General features: G+C 44.0%; 1 protein-coding gene across 1 annotated transcript; it reads left to right on the top strand.

The window, feature by feature from the left end:
* The first annotated feature begins 10,788 nt into the window (after positions 1 to 10,788).
* Positions 10,789 to 16,990, top strand: LOC119315531 (putative disease resistance protein RGA4). The gene is made up of 3 exons (XM_037590120.1): positions 10,789 to 12,110; positions 12,221 to 16,425; positions 16,592 to 16,990. The coding sequence occupies exons 2-3, from the start codon at positions 12,258 to 12,260 to the stop codon at positions 16,696 to 16,698; spliced, it is 4,275 nt and encodes a 1,424-aa protein (XP_037446017.1). The 5' UTR covers positions 10,789 to 12,110; positions 12,221 to 12,257; the 3' UTR covers positions 16,699 to 16,990.
* The last annotated feature ends 961 nt before the right edge of the window (positions 16,991 to 17,951 follow it).

Below are 17,951 nucleotides of genomic sequence, written 5' to 3'. Positions count from 1 at the left end.
ACACGAAACTCAACAAGAACTCATGAGATAAGTTAGTATAAATCAGTGCAAAACCTTATCATTCTCTACTATAGCAAATTATTAAAATTATTATTCAACATTCCATACTAAATTTCTCTGCATATTTAATACTCCTATCCTCAAATATAATCATTAAACAAGCAAACATATGCAAACAATGCAAACATAACAGCAATCTGCCAAAAAAGTACAGTCTGTAAATAATGCAATATTCATCATACTTCCTAACTCCAAAAATTCTGAAAATTTTACAAAACTTTAGAAAATTTATCAGATCTTATTTTGCAAAAAGTTTCAGCATTTTATCATGTTCTGACTTTTCTAGGGAATTTTGCAACAACGATAAACTTTCTGTTTTGAAACAACAACATATAGACTTGCAAAATAAGCATGGCAAAGGCTATCATTGCCACTTTTATTGAAATAAAATATGCAAAACATTATTCTAAATAACAGCAAGCAAATCCTACCAAAATAAAATGATGCTTCAAGTAAAACTCATATCATGTGATGAATGAAAACATAGCTCCAAGTGAGGTTAGCGATAATGTTGGAGACGAAAGAGGGGATGCCTTCCGGGACATCCCCAAGCTTAGTTGCTTGGATATTCCTTAGCTTAGGGTCTTGTCACTCCTTATTCTCCTCATATCGACATCTCACCCAAAACTTGAAAACTTCAATCACACAAATCTTAACCAAACCTTGTGAGATAGGTTAGTATGATAAAGAGCAAACCATTTCACTTTTGGTACTGTCAAAGACAAGATTCATAATTGTTTCCACACAATTCCTACTGTAGCATATCATTTCTACAATTTATATTGAGCAATATAAGCCATAGAAACTGGGAAACAAGCAAACTATGCATTGAAAACAGAATCTGTCAAAAACAGAACCGTCTGTAGTAATCTGTACTCAAACCATACTTCTACTACTCCAAAAAATATGAAAAAATTATGACCACGTGAGCAATTTTTATATTAATCTTCTGTTAAAAATGAGATTTATTTTCTTGAGCGCAAAAGTTTATGTTTTTCAGCAAGATCAAATCAACTATCACCCAAGATGACCCTAAAGGCTTTACTTGGCACTTTATTGAAACAAAAACAATAAAACATGATTACTACAGTAGCCTAATCATGTGAACACGCAAAAACAGTAGGGGTAATTGTTGGGTTGTTTCCCAATAAGCGCTTTTCTTTAATGCCTTTTACGCTAGGCATGATGATTTCAATGATGCTCACATAAAAGTAAAGAATTGAAACACAAAGAGAGCATCATGAAGCATATGACTAGTGAAGGAAATATGCCCTGGAGGAAATAATAAATTTATTATTTATTTCCTTATTTCATGATAAATGTTTATTATTCATGCTAGAATTGTATTAACCGGAAACTTAGTACATGTGTGAATACATAGACAAAACATATTGTCCCTAGTATGCCTCCACTTGACTAGCTCGTTAATCAAAGATGGTTATGTTTTCTAACCATAGACATGTGTTGTCATTTCATGAACGGGATCACATCATTAGGAGAATGATGTGATGGACATGACCCATCCGTTAGCTTAGCATTATGATCGTGACAGTTTCATTGCTACTGCTTTCTTCATGACTTATACAAGTTCCTCAGACTATGAGATTATGCAACTCCCGAATACCGGAGGAACACTTTGTGTGCTACCAAATGTCAAAACGTAAATGGGTGATTATAAAGGTGCTCTATAGGTGTCTCCGAAGGTGTTTGTTGGGTTGGCATAGATCGAGATTAGGATTTTTCACTCAGTGTTTCGGAGAGGTATCTCTGGGCCCTCTCGGTAATACTCATCACTATAAGCCTTGCAAGCATTGTGACTACTGAGTTAGTTGCAGGATGAAGTATTACGGAATGAGTAAAGAGAGTTGCCGGTAACGAGATTGAACTAGGTATGATGATACCGACGATCGAATCTCGGGCAAGTAACATACCGATGACAAAGGGAACAATGTATGTTGTTATGCGGTTTGACCAATAAAGATGTTCGTAGAATCTGTAGGAACCAATATGAGCATCCAGGTTCCGCTATTGGTTATTAACCGGAGACGTGTCTTGGTCATTTCTACATAGTTCTTGAACCCGTAGGGTCCGCACGCTTAACGTTCGATGACGATTGGTATTATGAGTTTATGTAATTTGATGCACCGAAGGTTGTTCGGAGTCCTGGATAAGATCAGGCACATGACGAGGAGTCCCGAAATGGTCCAGACATAAAGATTGATATATTGGACGGCTATATTCGGACACCAGAAGTGTTCCGGAGAAGTTTCGGATAAAACCGGAGTACTAGGGGTTACCGGGACCCCCCGGGGGTTATTGGGCCTCATGGGCCAAGTGGTGGAACCGTGGAAGAGAGGAGGCGGGCCAAGGTGGCGCACGTGCCCTCCCTAGCCCAAACCGAATTGGACTAGGGGCCAGCCCCCCTTTCCTTCTCTCCTTCCCCTCCTTCCTTCTTCTCCTAGTTGGACTAGGAAAGGGGGAACCTACTCCTACTTGGAGTAGGATTCCCCCCTTAGGGCGCGCCCCTTGTGGCCGGCCGGCCTCGTCGTCTCCTCCTTTATATACGGGGGCGGGGGCACCCCATAGACACACAAGTTGATCTTTTAGCCGTGTGCGGTGCCCCCCTCCACAGTTACACACCTCGGTCATATCGTCGTAGTGCTTAGGCGAAGCCCTGCGCTGGTAACTTCATCATCACCATTACCACGCCGTCGTGCTGACGGAACTCTCCCTCAGCCTCAGCTAGATCTAGAGTTCGAGGTAACTTGATTAGTTGGATCGCGAAGACGTTCGACTACATCAACCGCGTTGCTTAACGCTTCCGCTTTCGGTCTACAAGGGTACATGGACACACTCGCCTCATTGCTATGCATCGCCTATATAGATCTTGCGTGTTCATAGGAATTTTTTTGAAATTACTGCGTCCCCCAAGAACTAGCACATTTAAGCCTAACCCACTTCCTATGCATAGGGATTTTGTGAGCAAACAACTTATGGGAGCAATAATCAACTAGCATAGGAAGGCAAAACAAATGCAACTTCAAAAATTTCAACACATAGAGAGGAAACTTGATATTATTGCAATATGTAAATGCATATGTTCCTCTCACATAATAATTTTCAGTAGCATCATGAAGAAATTCAACAATATATATAACCATCACATAAAATCATTCTTTTCATGATACATAAGCATAGAAATTGTGTTACTCTCCACATAAGCAAATTTATTCTCATGAATAGTAGGGGGAACAAACTCAACAAAATAACTATCATGAGAGTGAAAATTAAAATCATGATGACAAGTTTCATGGTTATCATTATTCTTTATAGCATACATGTCATCACCACAATCATCATAGATAGGAACTTTGTTGTCATAGTCAATTGCAACCTCCTCCAAAATAGTGGATTCATCACTAAATAAAGTCATGACCTCTCCAAATCCACTTTCATCATTATGATAAGATTCAACACCCTCCAAAATAGTGGGATAATTACCTAGAGTTGACACTCTTCCAAACCCACATTCATCATTGTAATAATCATAAATAGGAGGCATGTTACCATTATAACAAATTTGCACATCAAAACTTGGGGGAATAAATATATCATCTTCATCAAACATAGCATCCCCAAGCTTATGGCTTTGCATATCGTTATCATCATGGATATTCAAAGATTTCATACCAACAATATTGCAATCATGCTCATCATTCAAAGATTTTTTGTCAAACATTTTATAGAATTCTTCCTCTATCAATTGAGCACAATTTTCATTTCCATCATTTTCACGGAAGACATTATAAAGATGAACAATATGATGCAACCTCAATTCCATTTTTTGTAGTTTTATTTTATAAACCAAACTAGTGCTAAACAAGAAACTAAAAGATTCAATTGCAAGATCTCAAGATATACCTTCAACCACTCACCTCCCTGGCAACGGCGCCAAAAAAGAGCTTGATGTCTACTATGCAACTTTATTCTTGTAGACATGTGTTGGGACTCCAAGCGCAGAGTTTTGTAGGACAATAGAAATTTTCCCTTAAGTGGATGACCTAAGGTTTATCAATCCGTGGGAGGCGAAGGATGAAGATAGTCTCTCTCAAGCAAACCTGCAATCAAATACAATAAATCTCTTGTGTCCCCAACACACCCAATACAATAGCAAATTGTATAGGTGCGCTAGTTCGGCGAAGAGATTTTGATAAAACTGTAGTATGGATAATAGATATGAGTTTTTGTAGCACGAACAATAAAAACACCAAGGTAGTAAATGATAAAACGGAGAACCAACGGTATTGCAATAATGGAAAATGAGGCCTAGGGTGCATACTTTCACTAGTGCAATCTGTCAACAATGCTAACATAGTTGGATCATATGATTATCCCTCAAAGTGCAATAAAGAATCACTCCGAGTTCCTATTAGCGGAGAACAAAAGATAAAATTGTTTGTAGGGTACGAAACCACCTCAAAGCTATTCTTTCTGATCAATCTATCATAGAGTTCGTACTAAAATAATATCAAGCTATTCTTTTCGATCGATCTAATCAAGAGTTCGTACTAAAATAACACCATGTGATGCATATCAACCAACTCTAATGTCACCTAGATACCCCAATGTCACCGCGAGTACCCATGAGTTAATTATATGATATGTATCAAACAATTTCAGATTCATAATACTCAATCCACGCAAAGAACTACAAGGAGACCCCAAAGTTTCTATCGGAGAAAAGATAATAAAAACGTGCATCAACCCCTATGCATAGATTACCCCAAAGTCATATCGGGAATCCGCAAGTTGAGTGCCATAACGTATATCAAGTGAATCAAAATAATACCCCATTGTCACCACGGTTATTCATATGCAAGACATATATCATGTGTTCGCAGATCTGAACATTCAATCCGACAAGACAAAACTTCAAAGGGTAAAGACTCAATTCATCACAACAAGTGTAGAAAGGGGAGAAACATCATATGAGCCATCTATGTTTACAAAGCCCATGATACATCAAGATCGTGACATCTCAAGATGATGAGAGAGAGAGAGAGATTAAACACATAGCTACTGGTACAAACCCTCAGCCCCGAGGGTGGACTACTCCCTCCTCATCATGGTGGCCATCGGGATGATGAAGATGGCCACCGGAGATGATTCCCCCCTCCGGTAGGGTGCCGGAACGGGGTCCCGATTGGTTTTCGGTGGCTACATAGGCTTGCGGCGGTGGAACTTCCAATCTAGGTTCTCCCCGAGGGTTTTCAGAATATTTGGGAATTTATAGGGCGAAGAAGGGGTACGGGAGGCCACCGAGGTGGGCACAACCCACCAGGGCACGCCTGGGGGCCCAGGCGCACCCTGATGGGTTATGCCCCCCTCGGGGCACCCCCCAGGTGCTGCTCTGGCCCAATGCTTCTCTACTGGTGCATAAAAAATCATCAAAAACTTTCGCGATGTTTGGAGAACTTCCATTTCTGCACAAAAAAACAACACCACAGTAGTTCTGCTGAAAACAACGTCAGTCCGGGTTAGTTTCATGCAAATCATACCAAAACCATATAAAATTATTGTAAACATGGCATGAATACTTCATAAATTATAGATACGTTGGAGAGGTATCAGAGACATTTCCCCATAAGAGAGGCTACCAAGAATAAACAACTAGGTTGTCTGATCCCACACATACCAAGCATTTCAATAACATACACACATTATACTCGACATGTGCAAATACAACATGGCAACACAACAAGACTCTACGACTCAAAGTATTTATTCGTTAGGCTCCTACGAGCTAGATATTACAAACATGGGTCTGATGACCCAGCATTCCAGTCATACAAGCAATAAGCACATGCGGAAGCTTAACTTGTCTGAGTACAGACAACTACAAATGAAAAAGGCTGAGAAGCCTGACTATCTACAAGACCCTCCCTAGGATACAAGATCATAGCTGAGGTAACAAGCTAAACGTCGAACTCCACACGGAACTACTAGTGACACTGAAGTCTCTCTGCAAAAATGTAAATTAAGCGAACGTGAGTACAAATGTACCCAGCAAGACTTACATCAGAATTAGCTACATATGCGTCAGTATCAACAAAGGGATGGTGGGGTTTGACTGCAGCAAGCCAGCTTTGACTCGGTGGCTATCCTGAAGTACGTCTGCAAGTAACTCTTTTGAGGTGGCGCAGACGAGTCCACATATTCACCATACCAATACACCACTATGGATCTGCTCCCGTCTCCCTACGAGAACGCCATCTATAGCACTCACACTTATCTTGCGTATTTTAGAGTATCCACTTTCACTTGTCTATGAACTACACAAGCAACCCAGTAGTCCTTTACCGTGGACGCGGCTATTCGAATAGATCATGTTAACCCTGCAGTGGTGTACTTCTTGACACACGCTCTCGCCACTTACCGCCATGTACACATCATGTATCTTAGAAACCTTCAAGCGGAAGCCTGGCGAGGGTGTCGGCCATGACTTGACTAACCACTGAAGTTCCTAGTCCAGGTTTATCGCCTATTCAGATTCCATCCGCAGGGACTCCGGCCGAGGTTTCTACATATGGCCTCGAATGATGTGTGCAGGGTTCCCGAGGAATCAAACGGGTGTCCCGGTACACCGTGCCACGTGCCTACCGCATCACAGCCCACCCCTCGGGTCAGAGCTGCGTATGGCCTCCAGCATACTACAAACACCAGAAACTACTTGCAACTCCTGGACAGAGGACAGGGGGTATAAGTCGAGAGGGGCACTTAAGCATTCCAATGTGTGGTAGTAACTGTCTTGGATCACATACACAGAACTTAGTCCTGAGGACGGCTTCAATGAGACAACCCACCATGTACTCCTACATGGCCTCTCACCGATACCTTTACCAAATAATGTTTATACACTTAGCTCTCAACGGTAGGACATGTTCACCACATTCCAATTCATCCCTGATAAATTAGACCTGACTCAACTCTAAGCAGTGGCAGGCATGACAACAAGCATGAATGAGTAGGCACATCAGGGCTCAAACAACTCCTACTCATGCTAGTGGGTTTCATCTATTTACTATGGCAATGACAGGTCATGCAGAGGAAAGGGGTTCAACTACCGCAGCATGTAACAATTGAATTGTTTTTATCCTAATGATGTAAAAGAGAGCAGAAGCGAGAGAGTGGGATTGTATCGGAATGAACAAGGGGGTTTTGCTTTCCTGGCACTTCTGAAGATAGTATAGCTCTTCATCGGTGTCATCGAACTCATCGTCGGAACACGTCTATCGAGAGGGAACAACCACCGGCAACAGCGAAGGAACACAATCAATGCAATCCACAATATGATGCATGATCATGACATGACAAAATGAGTGTGTTTGAGCTAATGCAACTAGAAACAGTTTAAATGGAGTTGGTTTGAACCTAAGGTTCAAAATTAAACTCCATATGTGATGGTTTAAATTCCCTTTATATGATTTGTCCCAAAAGCAGCCATAAGTTGTTCTAACATGCATGAAAATGCCATAAACATATTCCTCATTTTTTTGATAATTTTTCATATAAAAATTATTTCATTTGGTGTTATGGTTGAATTTCTATGAATTTTTGAAGTTTTAAACATTTTCAGAGATCCTGAATTATTTTAAATCCAGAAAATCATTTACTGTGTCAGCACCGTCATGCTTGCATCAGCAAGTCAACAATGCCGACTAGGTCAAACCTAACAAGTGGGGCCCACTGGTCAGTGACACACTGGACAAACCTGGTCAAATCCAGCGCTGACTGGGTTTGACCGGTGGTGGGGCCCGCTGTCAGTGTCACTAGGTGTTAATTAACTGGGCTATTAGCGGCTAATGACTTGCCACGTCAGCACGCCAGAGTTGAACGCCGGCGAGCACACAAACGTGGCGGCGACGCTCGGGAACGCGCTACGGGCGGTGGTTTGTCGCGCTGAGGGCACTAGGGCATAGCCCTTGCTCACCCGCATCGAGCGACGGTGAAGCTGGACGCGGGGATCACCGGAATCGATGCCGACGACGAGGTTTGCGACGGCCGTGGTCCGGGCGTGCTCGAGAACGGTGATGTGGTGCACCGTAGAATGAACATGTGGTGGTTTTAGGCTCTTGGGAGGGTGCGGAGCACGGTGCCGCGCTCGGTTTCGAGCCACCGGTGGCTGCAGAGATGGCGGTGATATCGCCGGCGGCGTGGAGTTCGCGAGCATGATGGGGGTATGAGTTAGAGCATGCACGCGAGTGTGGGGATAGGGGGAGGAGCAAGAGGGGCTCACGGCGGTTCGTATGAAGGAGATGGCGAGATCGCGGGCGGCCTGACAGCGACATATGGGCGGTGGCGATCTCGGTCAACCGAGGTAGACGACGACGATGGTGACGGTGCTCGGGGGGGTTTTCGACGTCGCTTGGCTCGTTGGAGATGAAGATGAAGACGCTGCGGAACTTCTGATCAAGACGGCAAGGCATGGGGACTACGGTGAGCGCGTGGGTAGGTTGCGGTGGCCGGCGGGAGAGCTCGGGCGAGCTCGGAATTGGCACCAGAGGGAGGGAGAGGAGCCAGAGGGAGGGGGAAAGGCCGAGGGAGACATGGGCGTCTCCGTGGCGCGAGGACAAGGCTTGGGAAGAGCCAGGCAGGCTGCTGCATGCCGGCGCACGCGGGCGCCGTGCACTGCTTCCCCTCTGCCCACTGACAAGAGGAGGAAGACGGCTATGCCCCTGGTGGGCTGGGCCAGAATAGGAGTTGGGCTGCTACAGGTAAGCCAAGTAAACCTGCTCTCTCTTCTGTCTTTTCTATTTTCCTTTTTTTGTTTTGAATTAAATATTTTGTCACTGTTTTCAATTCAAAAGATTTCAAACCAGTGCCAACAATTCTCTGAGTAATTTTATGTTGCACATTGGACATTTCCAAATGAACATAAAATAATTCAGGGCTTTTGGGAATATATTCTAGTCCCTCTGTAAACTAATATAAGAGTGTTTAGATAGGTATTTTAGTGATCTAAACGCTCTTATATTAGTTTACAAGGGAGTACATATTATGAATATAAACCCAAATGCAAATATAATAATGATTTAAATTAATGCCCAAAATATTCCACAAAAATGTTCACTATTTTTGGTTTGGACTCAGAGCCCTGCAAAAATTATCAAACATTGATGAAGGCATTTTGGGTTCACTGAATGATATTTTAGGGTTCTTTCCCTTTATTAAAATAATTTATGAGGCTTTGAATACTCCTCAATTCAAGTTTTTCGTGAGTTGAGACTTTATGCATGAATGCTGATGCAATGTCAGACAAGGCTAATGCTAGGGTTGTGACTAATGTGTTGCATGTACAAAAACACTACCATTTGGCACCTCAAGCACCCGATACTTAGTTTTACCCCTAAAAAGAAAACCTTGATACTTAGTTTTGGTAAGGAGGGGCATCAATCAGGAAAAGGAAGCAACAAAATGACTTACTAGTCGTCATGGCCCACCTTGTGCACCCAAATAAACCCTGCCCGCTCCTTGAGCAAGTCAAGGCACTGGTAAACGGAGTCCCCCAAAACATAGTTGTCGGCTCTTCCCTCCTTAGCATCTTGATAGCGTCTGCCATCTAAGTGATGGAGTTGGGGTCATCGGGGAGTGCACCCATTCGCAAGACATGTGGAGCTTGGTGTCGAAAAATAGCAAGTCATATGCCACGCTAGTCGCGAAGACACACGAAGTGGTCAAGCCTAAACGATAATATTCCAAGAGTCGCTTGTCGTAATCTTGGTGTAAACGTTTGCCCTTCCAGGAGCACTTGAAGAACCAAAAAGAGCAAGGGACTTAATAACTTTTTATTAGTGCAATCTTGAGCTCATAATAATATTGGAATAAGTCCAGATCTAGAAATTTTCCGATGAAAGTTTGCACAAGTGCACAAAAAGGGCGAGGAAGAACACCGAGTTTGGTGTCAGATTGTACAGATGAAGCCCAAATAAGAGCAACATAGAGTGAAAGCATGTTAAAGGAAAAGTTTACCCCCACAAGCAGGGGTTGGTCTGTAGACCCATTGGCGTCAAGTCCCTTGGGCATGGGAGGGGAGTCCAAGGAGAGCATGACGCCATTGGACGACATCCCTTCCTCTGCAGTAGCACAATTGACTCTAGGGTTGCTTTCGACCTTGGCGAACCGCCAATAGGAGGAGCAGGATTGCCGCAGCACAGCCCGATGAACTGTCAACACTATTCACCGGTCTCAATAACTTTCAGGGTGTCGGAGTTGTACACTGCAGTGTACTCACAACATGAATATAGAGTTCATTTCATCCGCCAAAAAAATATAGAGTTCAATTAAAAAACATTTTTTTGAGGCAAATTTAAAAAGAAACATGAATGAATTCAGAGTTCAGTTTTTTGTTTTTTTTAGTAAGCCCAACATAGTAAGTGTCACACGGTGCTCTCTCTCTATTCGCTGAGGCCCCTGAATCATAATTAAGCCCATCCCATCCGAAGCCCACCCACACTTTGCCGGCCTGCGTCTCCTTGTCCTCTTCGCCGCCGAGGTCACCGAGGCCGGCCGGCTGCCACCGCCGCCACCCTACCTCCAAGGCCGGCCGGCCGGACCGCCTTGTTATGTGGCTGCTGGCTGTGGCGCAGCGAGTATCCCACCACCACCACCACTGCTCTCCGTCCGTCCATGGCTACGGCGACCTCCTGCGTCAGCAGGACCCAGCGCGGCGGCGGCGGCCGCGGGCGGGCAACAACAACGGCGACGTCGGCCTCGAAGACCCCCCATCCCGGTGGGGATCCCGCTCAAGATAGGTTCCCCTTCCCCATGACTTGCTGGCTTCCCCCAAATCCCGGCTCTGTTCAAATCTGTTTCTGCACCCTCTGTTTCTGCATCCGACTAAAATACATCTAGATACATCCCCTTTTATTCATTTAAAGATATGTAGTAGCTTAAAACGAAACTTGCAGATAGGTGGGATCAACTTGCAACTTTGTAACGCAACGCACAAAACAAATGCCATGACTGACTGACGAGACCGAAAAATCAACCACTTTCTTTCTCCTCGATCGTCCTGGGTGACAAGCATGTGACTGCTCGCCTGATGCATCAAACGTAGTGTCTGAAACAAAATTATCCTCCTGCATGCCTGCAAGTGGACGGCTGTCTGTGCCTGCCTCGGTGTGGCCACTTTGATTACTTTACTAAAGCCTGCATCGCTAATGCCAAGAGATTAAACATTGTTCTCGTTATTATTGGCTCGAGAACAGATCTCAGGCAGTATACAACCGTTGTACGTAGATTGTAAGCATTCAGGTAAAATATTTTCGATACACAAAAAAAAAGAGAGAGACAATACAGTTACGAAATCCAAGCGGATGGAGAGCCTTGATGATAATTAAGAGGAAACCAATGGCGCAGTAGATTTAGAGCACAGCTTGTGAACAGGTGCGGCCAACTGAGTGCTGATGCTGATGCTGATGGCATGCCGTTGGTAGCACGCTTGTAATAATGCACAAAACCAATGTCATGACTGACGAAATTGAAAAAATAAACACTTTCTTCCTTGTATTGGGTGACAAGCATGTGGCTGCTCACGTGACGTATCAAACGTAGTATCTGAAACAAAATTGGGTGACAAGCATGTCACTACTCACGTGATGAACCAGACGTATCCGAAACAAATTATCTTCCTGCCTGCAAGTGAGCGTTTTGTAATGGCAGTGCACGCTGTCTCAAATGCCTGTCAGAGCCTCGGTGTGGCCACTTTGATTACTTTACTAAAGCCTGCATCGCTAATGGCAAAATTCAATATTTTTGCTGTGATTTGATCGATTTGATCGAGAACAGATCTCAGGCTACATACGACCGTTGTATATTGGAGAGCTCAAGCACTATACTCGTCCCGCTCACAACATTCTCTTCTCGACTCAGGCATCCAAAAGCTTCAAGATCTCACAAAAATCTCGTGATCGGACGTGCCTGTGAAGACCACGTCTTCCTCGCTGCTGCGTTGCTGGTCCTGGGTGCTGATCAGGGGCAAGCTCGTGAAGGTAACTATGGCTGCAAGATTGTATTTTGACTTGTAATTTGTTCAAGAACAGGTCCCAGGCTCTACTTATAAACGTCTTGCTCACACCATTCTCTTCGTTAATTTCTGCAGTGCACCTGTGTTTGAGGAGTTTCTTCCGAGTGTTCCAATGGCGGAGCTGGTGGCTGCCATGGCCATCCGGCCACTGGTGTCCATGCTGATGAACAAGGCGTCCAGCTCCCTCCTGGACCAGTACAAGGTGATGGAGGGAATGGAGGAGCAGCACAAGGTTCTCAAGCGCAAGCTTCCGGCCATCCTCGACGTCATGACCGACGCCGAGGAGCAGGCCACGGCTCATAGAGATGGTGCTAAAGCCTGGCTTCAGGAGCTCAAGACGGTGGCCTATGAAGCAAATGAAGTCTTTGACGAGTTCAAGTACGAAGCGCTCCGCCGTGAAGCCAGGAAGAAGGGGCACTACAGAGAGCTTGGCTTCGATGTAATAAAGCTATTCCCTACTCACAACCGTATTGTATTCCGCTACAAAATGGGTCGCAAGCTTTGCCGGATTCTGAAGGCCATTGATGTCCTTATAGCGGAGATGCATGCCTTTAGGTTCAAGTACCGACCACAGCCGCCGGTGCCCAAGAAGTGGAGGCAGACGGATTCTGTTATCACCGACCTGCAAGACATTGCCAGCAGATCCAGAGACAAGGATAAGAAGAATATTGTTGCTACACTACTTGGTCAAGCTAACAATGCAGATTTCATAGTTGTTCCTGTTGTTGGAATGGGGGGCCTTGGCAAGACCACATTAGCGCAACTCATATACAATGATCCTGAAATTCAGAAGCATTTCCAGTTGCTGCTCTGGGTCTGTGTCTCTGATACCTTTGATGTGAACTCTCTGGCCAAGAGTATAGTAGAAGCATCTCCCAATAAGAATGTTGATACAGACAAACCACCACTGGATAGACTTCAAAAACTGGTCAGCGGACAGCGGTATCTCCTTGTATTGGATGATGTTTGGGACAACAAAGAGTTACGTAAGTGGGAAATTCTGAAGGTATGTCTTCAGCATGGTGGCATGGGCAGTGCGGTGTTGACAACAACTCGTGATAAACGAGTTGCTGAAATTATGGGTGCAGATAGGGCAGCCTACAATCTCAATGCTTTGGAGGATCACTTCATAAAGAAAATTATTGAGGCTAGAGCATTCAGCCTGGACAAAGAAAAGCCTGCTGAACTAGTGGAGATAGTTGATCAGATTGTGGACAGATGTCGTGGCTCTCCTTTAGCTGCATGTGCACTGGGCTCTGTACTTCGTACCAAGACCACCGTGAAAGAATGGCAGGCTATAGCATCTAGAAGCAGCATTTGCACTGAGGAAACTGGAATCTTGCCAATACTCAAGCTTAGCTACAACGACTTGCCATCGCACATGAAGCAGTGCTTTGCTTTTTGTGCTGTATTTCCAAAGGATTATAAGATTGATGTAGCGAAGCTGATCCAGCTATGGATGGCAAATGGCTTTATCCCTGAACACAAGGAAGATAGTCTTGAAACCATTGGACAACTTATTTTTGATGAGCTTTCTTCAAGGTCATTCTTTCTGGATATAGAGAAGAGTAAAGAAGACTGGGAGTATTATTCCAGAAATACATGTAAAATCCACGATCTTATGCATGATATTGCAATGTCTGTTATGGAAAAGGAATGTGTTGCTGTGACTATGGAGCTAAGTGAAATTGAGTGGCTTGGAGATACTGCACGGCATTTTTTTTTGTCATGTGAAGAACCAGATGGTATTCTGAATAATTCTAGGCAGAAAAGATCCCCTGCTATACAAACACTGCTATGCGAGAGTCATATGCGAAGCTCATCACATCATCTATCAAAATACCGCTCGTTGCATGCCTTGAAGCTCCATATAGTGGAAAAATCATTTCTGTTGAAACCAAGGTATCTGCATCACCTGAGGTACCTTGATCTCTCCTGCAGTTATATCAATGCACTTCCTGAAGACATCAGTATTCTATATAACCTGCAAACATTGGACCTTTCCAACTGCCGTTCTCTTTATCGACTTCCAAGGCAAATGAAATATCTGACTTCTCTCCGTCACCTCTATACTCACGGATGTGCGAAGTTGGAGAACATGCCTCCAAAACTCGGAGAACTCACTGACCTGCAGACACTTACATGTTTTGTAGCAGCAGTTATGAGCCCCGATTGCAGTGATGTTGCAGAGCTGCAGGGTTTAAATCTTGGTGGTCAGCTAGAGCTACGTCAGGTAGAGAATGTTGAAAAAGCAGAAGCAAAAGTGCCAAATCTCGGGAAAAAGAAGGATCTTAGAGAACTGACGTTAAGGTGGAGTTCTGTTTGTGATAGCGAGGTGCTCGACAAGTTTGAGCCTCATGACATGCTGCAGGTTCTGAATATATATTCATATGGAGGAAAGTCCATGGGTATGTTACAAAACATGGTTGAGATCCATCTTTTCCGTTGTGAAAGATTGCAGTTTTTGTTCAGATGTGGTACATCCTTCACTTTTCCGAAACTACAGGTGCTTACACTAGAGCATCTGTCGGATTTTGAGAGATGGTGGGAAATAAATGAGAGGCAAGAAGAACAGATAATATTCCCTCTGCTTGAGAAGTTGTTTATTCGGCATTGTGGAAAGCTGGTAGCATTACCTGAAGCACCATTGTTTGAAGAACCATGTCATGGAGGTAATAGATGGGTATGCACACCGTTTTCTCTGCTCGAGAACTTGTTTGTTAGGTACTGTGGAAAGCTGGCAGCAATGCGTGAAGCACCGTTGGTTCAAGAACCATGTACTGGAAGTTATATACTGGTACGGTCAGCATTTCCTGCTCTAAAGGTACTTGCATTGGAAGACTTGAATAGTTTTCAGAGATGGGGTGTTGCTGTCGAAGGAGAACCGATATTGTTTCCTCAGCTTGAGAAACTATCAATTAAAAAGTGCCGAAAGCTGATATATTTACCAGAAGCACCGAAACTCAGTGTGTTAGAAATTAAAGATGGCAAGCAGGAGATATTCCATTTTGTAGACAGATATTTGTCTTCATTGACCAATCTGGTATTGAAGCTAGAGAACAGACAAAGAACATCTGAGAACAGACAAAGAACATCTGAGAACAGACGAAGAACATCAAGGAGAGTTGAGTGCACTTCAATTGTACCGGTGGACAGCAAGGATAAATGGAACCAGAAATCCTCACTTACCGTTATGGAGTTACAATGCTGCAACTCATTCTTTGGATCCGGTGCACTAGAGCCATGGGACTATTTTGTTCACCTTGAAAGGTTATTAATTGGTAGTTGTGATGTGCTCATCCACTGGCCAGAGAAAGTGTTCCAAAGCTTGGTATCCTTGAGGATATTAACGATTACAAACTGTAAAAATCTGACTGGATACGCGCAGGCTCCTGTTGAGCCTTCCACGCCCCGAAGGAGTCAACACCTACCAGGACGGGAGTCTGCAAGTCTGCTTCAGCCTCTTGAACCATCAGCATCTGAAAGGAGTCAACACCTGCCAGGTCTGGAGTGTCTTTCGTTAAGAGAGTGTGCAAGTTTGGTAGAGATGTTCAACGTCCCGGCATCTCTCAAGAAAATGAGTATCAATAGGTGCGATAATCTTGAGTGCATATTCGGCAAGCAGCAGGGCATGTCAGAGTTAGTCCAAGGGTCTTCTTGCAGTGAGGCAATCACGTGTGCAGCTGTATCAGAGTTGCCATCCTCACCCATGAATCACTTTTGTCCATGCCTAGAAGATCTACATTTATCTGGATGTGGAAACTTACCAGAGGTTCTAAATCTGCCTCCGTCCTTAAAGACCATATTTATTGGATGGTGCAGCAGTATTCAAGTGCTATCGTGTCAGCTGGGGGAGCTCCAGAAACCAGAAGGCACTGCGTCCATCAATGTACCAGAGCCATCAGCAGCAGTAGCAGTAGCAGCAGCACGAGAGCATTCATTTCCTTCTCGTCTCCAATCTCTACAAATATGGGAGTGTGATGGCATGTTGGGGGGGATTCTCCGTCTGCCTACGTCCCTCAAGATACTGGATATCAATAACAGCAGGTGGTTGACATCACTGGAGTCGCTGCTGAGAGAGCAGCCCCCATCGTTGGTATACCTTGGGCTTAAAGGCTGCAGTACGCTGGCATCCCTGCCGAATGAGCCTGAAGCATACAGGTGTCTCCAAGAGGTTGTAATTAAAGGCTGCCCAGCTATAAAGAAGCTCCCTAGATGCCTACAGCAGCAACTGTGCAACATTGACAACGGTTTGAAAGAACTGGATGCACAGTATGAAGGTAAGCCATTCTGTATTTGCCATATTTACCCGGCAAATTCAGCCATCCATCCTATCACATGTACCACCTCAACACGTTTGTCATTTGTTCTCTGTTTTATATGGTAAATCTTCATGTAAGATTACTTTGTACAAGTTTGTTCTGACATAATTTGTGATTTGTGCAGTAACGGTATTTAAACCAAAGACATGGAAGGAAATACCAAGACTAGTCCGTGAGCGAAGGGAGGCGGCTCGAGAAGCCAGGGAATGCCAGCAATCCATGCAGGAGTAAACATGGCGACAATTACATGGGAAGGGCATGGTTTTGTTTGCCTCAAATGATGTATGTACTAGGATATGTCATGATTGTAACCATTCGACTTGTCTGAACTCTGGCCTTTGTCTTCTCCAGATACTTGTAGTGTGGATTAATTCATCTCCTTCAACATTTTCCAGGTTTAGTAAAAGTTGGGATACTTAATTACTTTGTGAGCTATACATACCTAGTTTCAGCTAAGTGTCATTACTTGTTCCTTCCTCTCCTTCTCTGACAGGGAGATTCTAAAAGTTGGGATACTTACTTTGTTGAGACATTGGCCTGTAACTTGTTGAGATCCTTGTTTCTGTATCTCCTCCTCTGACAGGGAGGACCTGATGATTGGGGAGAAACTAAACCAGTACTCCATGTTTCTATTTGATTGTAATGATTTTATATGCTTCAAGGAACGCGCCTGCTCTGCTATGAAGCAGGAACTACTAGTCCAGGACAGGTTGTTGTTTGGTTGTGCTATTGCTAAGCTGTTGTGGTGATCAGAATTATCTGACATTTTCCTACTCCAAAAGGTACTGATTAGCATGTTCTCTGCTTCTGCTGCAGCAGCTAGTGATGTTCACTTTTGATAAATGTGAATGGGTGTGCAGGTGTGCGCATGATCAGGAGATGGAGGCCACAGAAGGGAAGCGTTTTCATGGGGCCGCCTGGGAGTGTTCTGCTTGGCTGGTATAGACTCTGTGATACCTTTCCTTCCTGAGCTATTCTAGCAGCGCCCTTGTTGTGTTCAGAGCTGTAATGCTGTATAGCTCACTTAGTTTACTTTCGAGTGATGCAACAGGGGACTTCGTTTCCTTTCTATACTGTTAACGCACATGATCGACCTCGATGTAAATTCTATCCTAACCTGCTATAGGTAATTTGTTTCTGAAATTTCAGTCCAGGCATATTAAAGGGCCATTCACATCTTGCTGCCGATAGTATGATCGCTAGTTATCCTTTGCATAGGCTAGCTGCGCTAGATGCAGTGTAGGTACAGCTTGGACAAATTGTTGTTCAAGAACGGGCACTGAATAGCTAGCTTGAACAAACTGTCTCAGGCGCCTGGTTCTAACCGATCAGCCGTCCGGCATCTCCTATATACTCCCTCCGTTCCCAAATAATTGTCTTTCTAGCCATCTCAAATGGACTACAACATACGGATGTATGTAGACATGTTTTAGAGTGTAGATTCACTCATTTTGCTTCGTATATAGTCATTTGTTGAAACCTCT

This window comes from Triticum dicoccoides, chromosome 1B, assembly GCF_002162155.2.
Source record: "Triticum dicoccoides isolate Atlit2015 ecotype Zavitan chromosome 1B, WEW_v2.0, whole genome shotgun sequence".
NCBI classification, from domain to species: Eukaryota; Viridiplantae; Streptophyta; class Magnoliopsida; order Poales; family Poaceae; genus Triticum; species Triticum dicoccoides.
The sequence above is the reverse complement of the archived record's forward strand: the minus strand, read 5'-3'. Positions and strand labels throughout refer to the sequence as shown.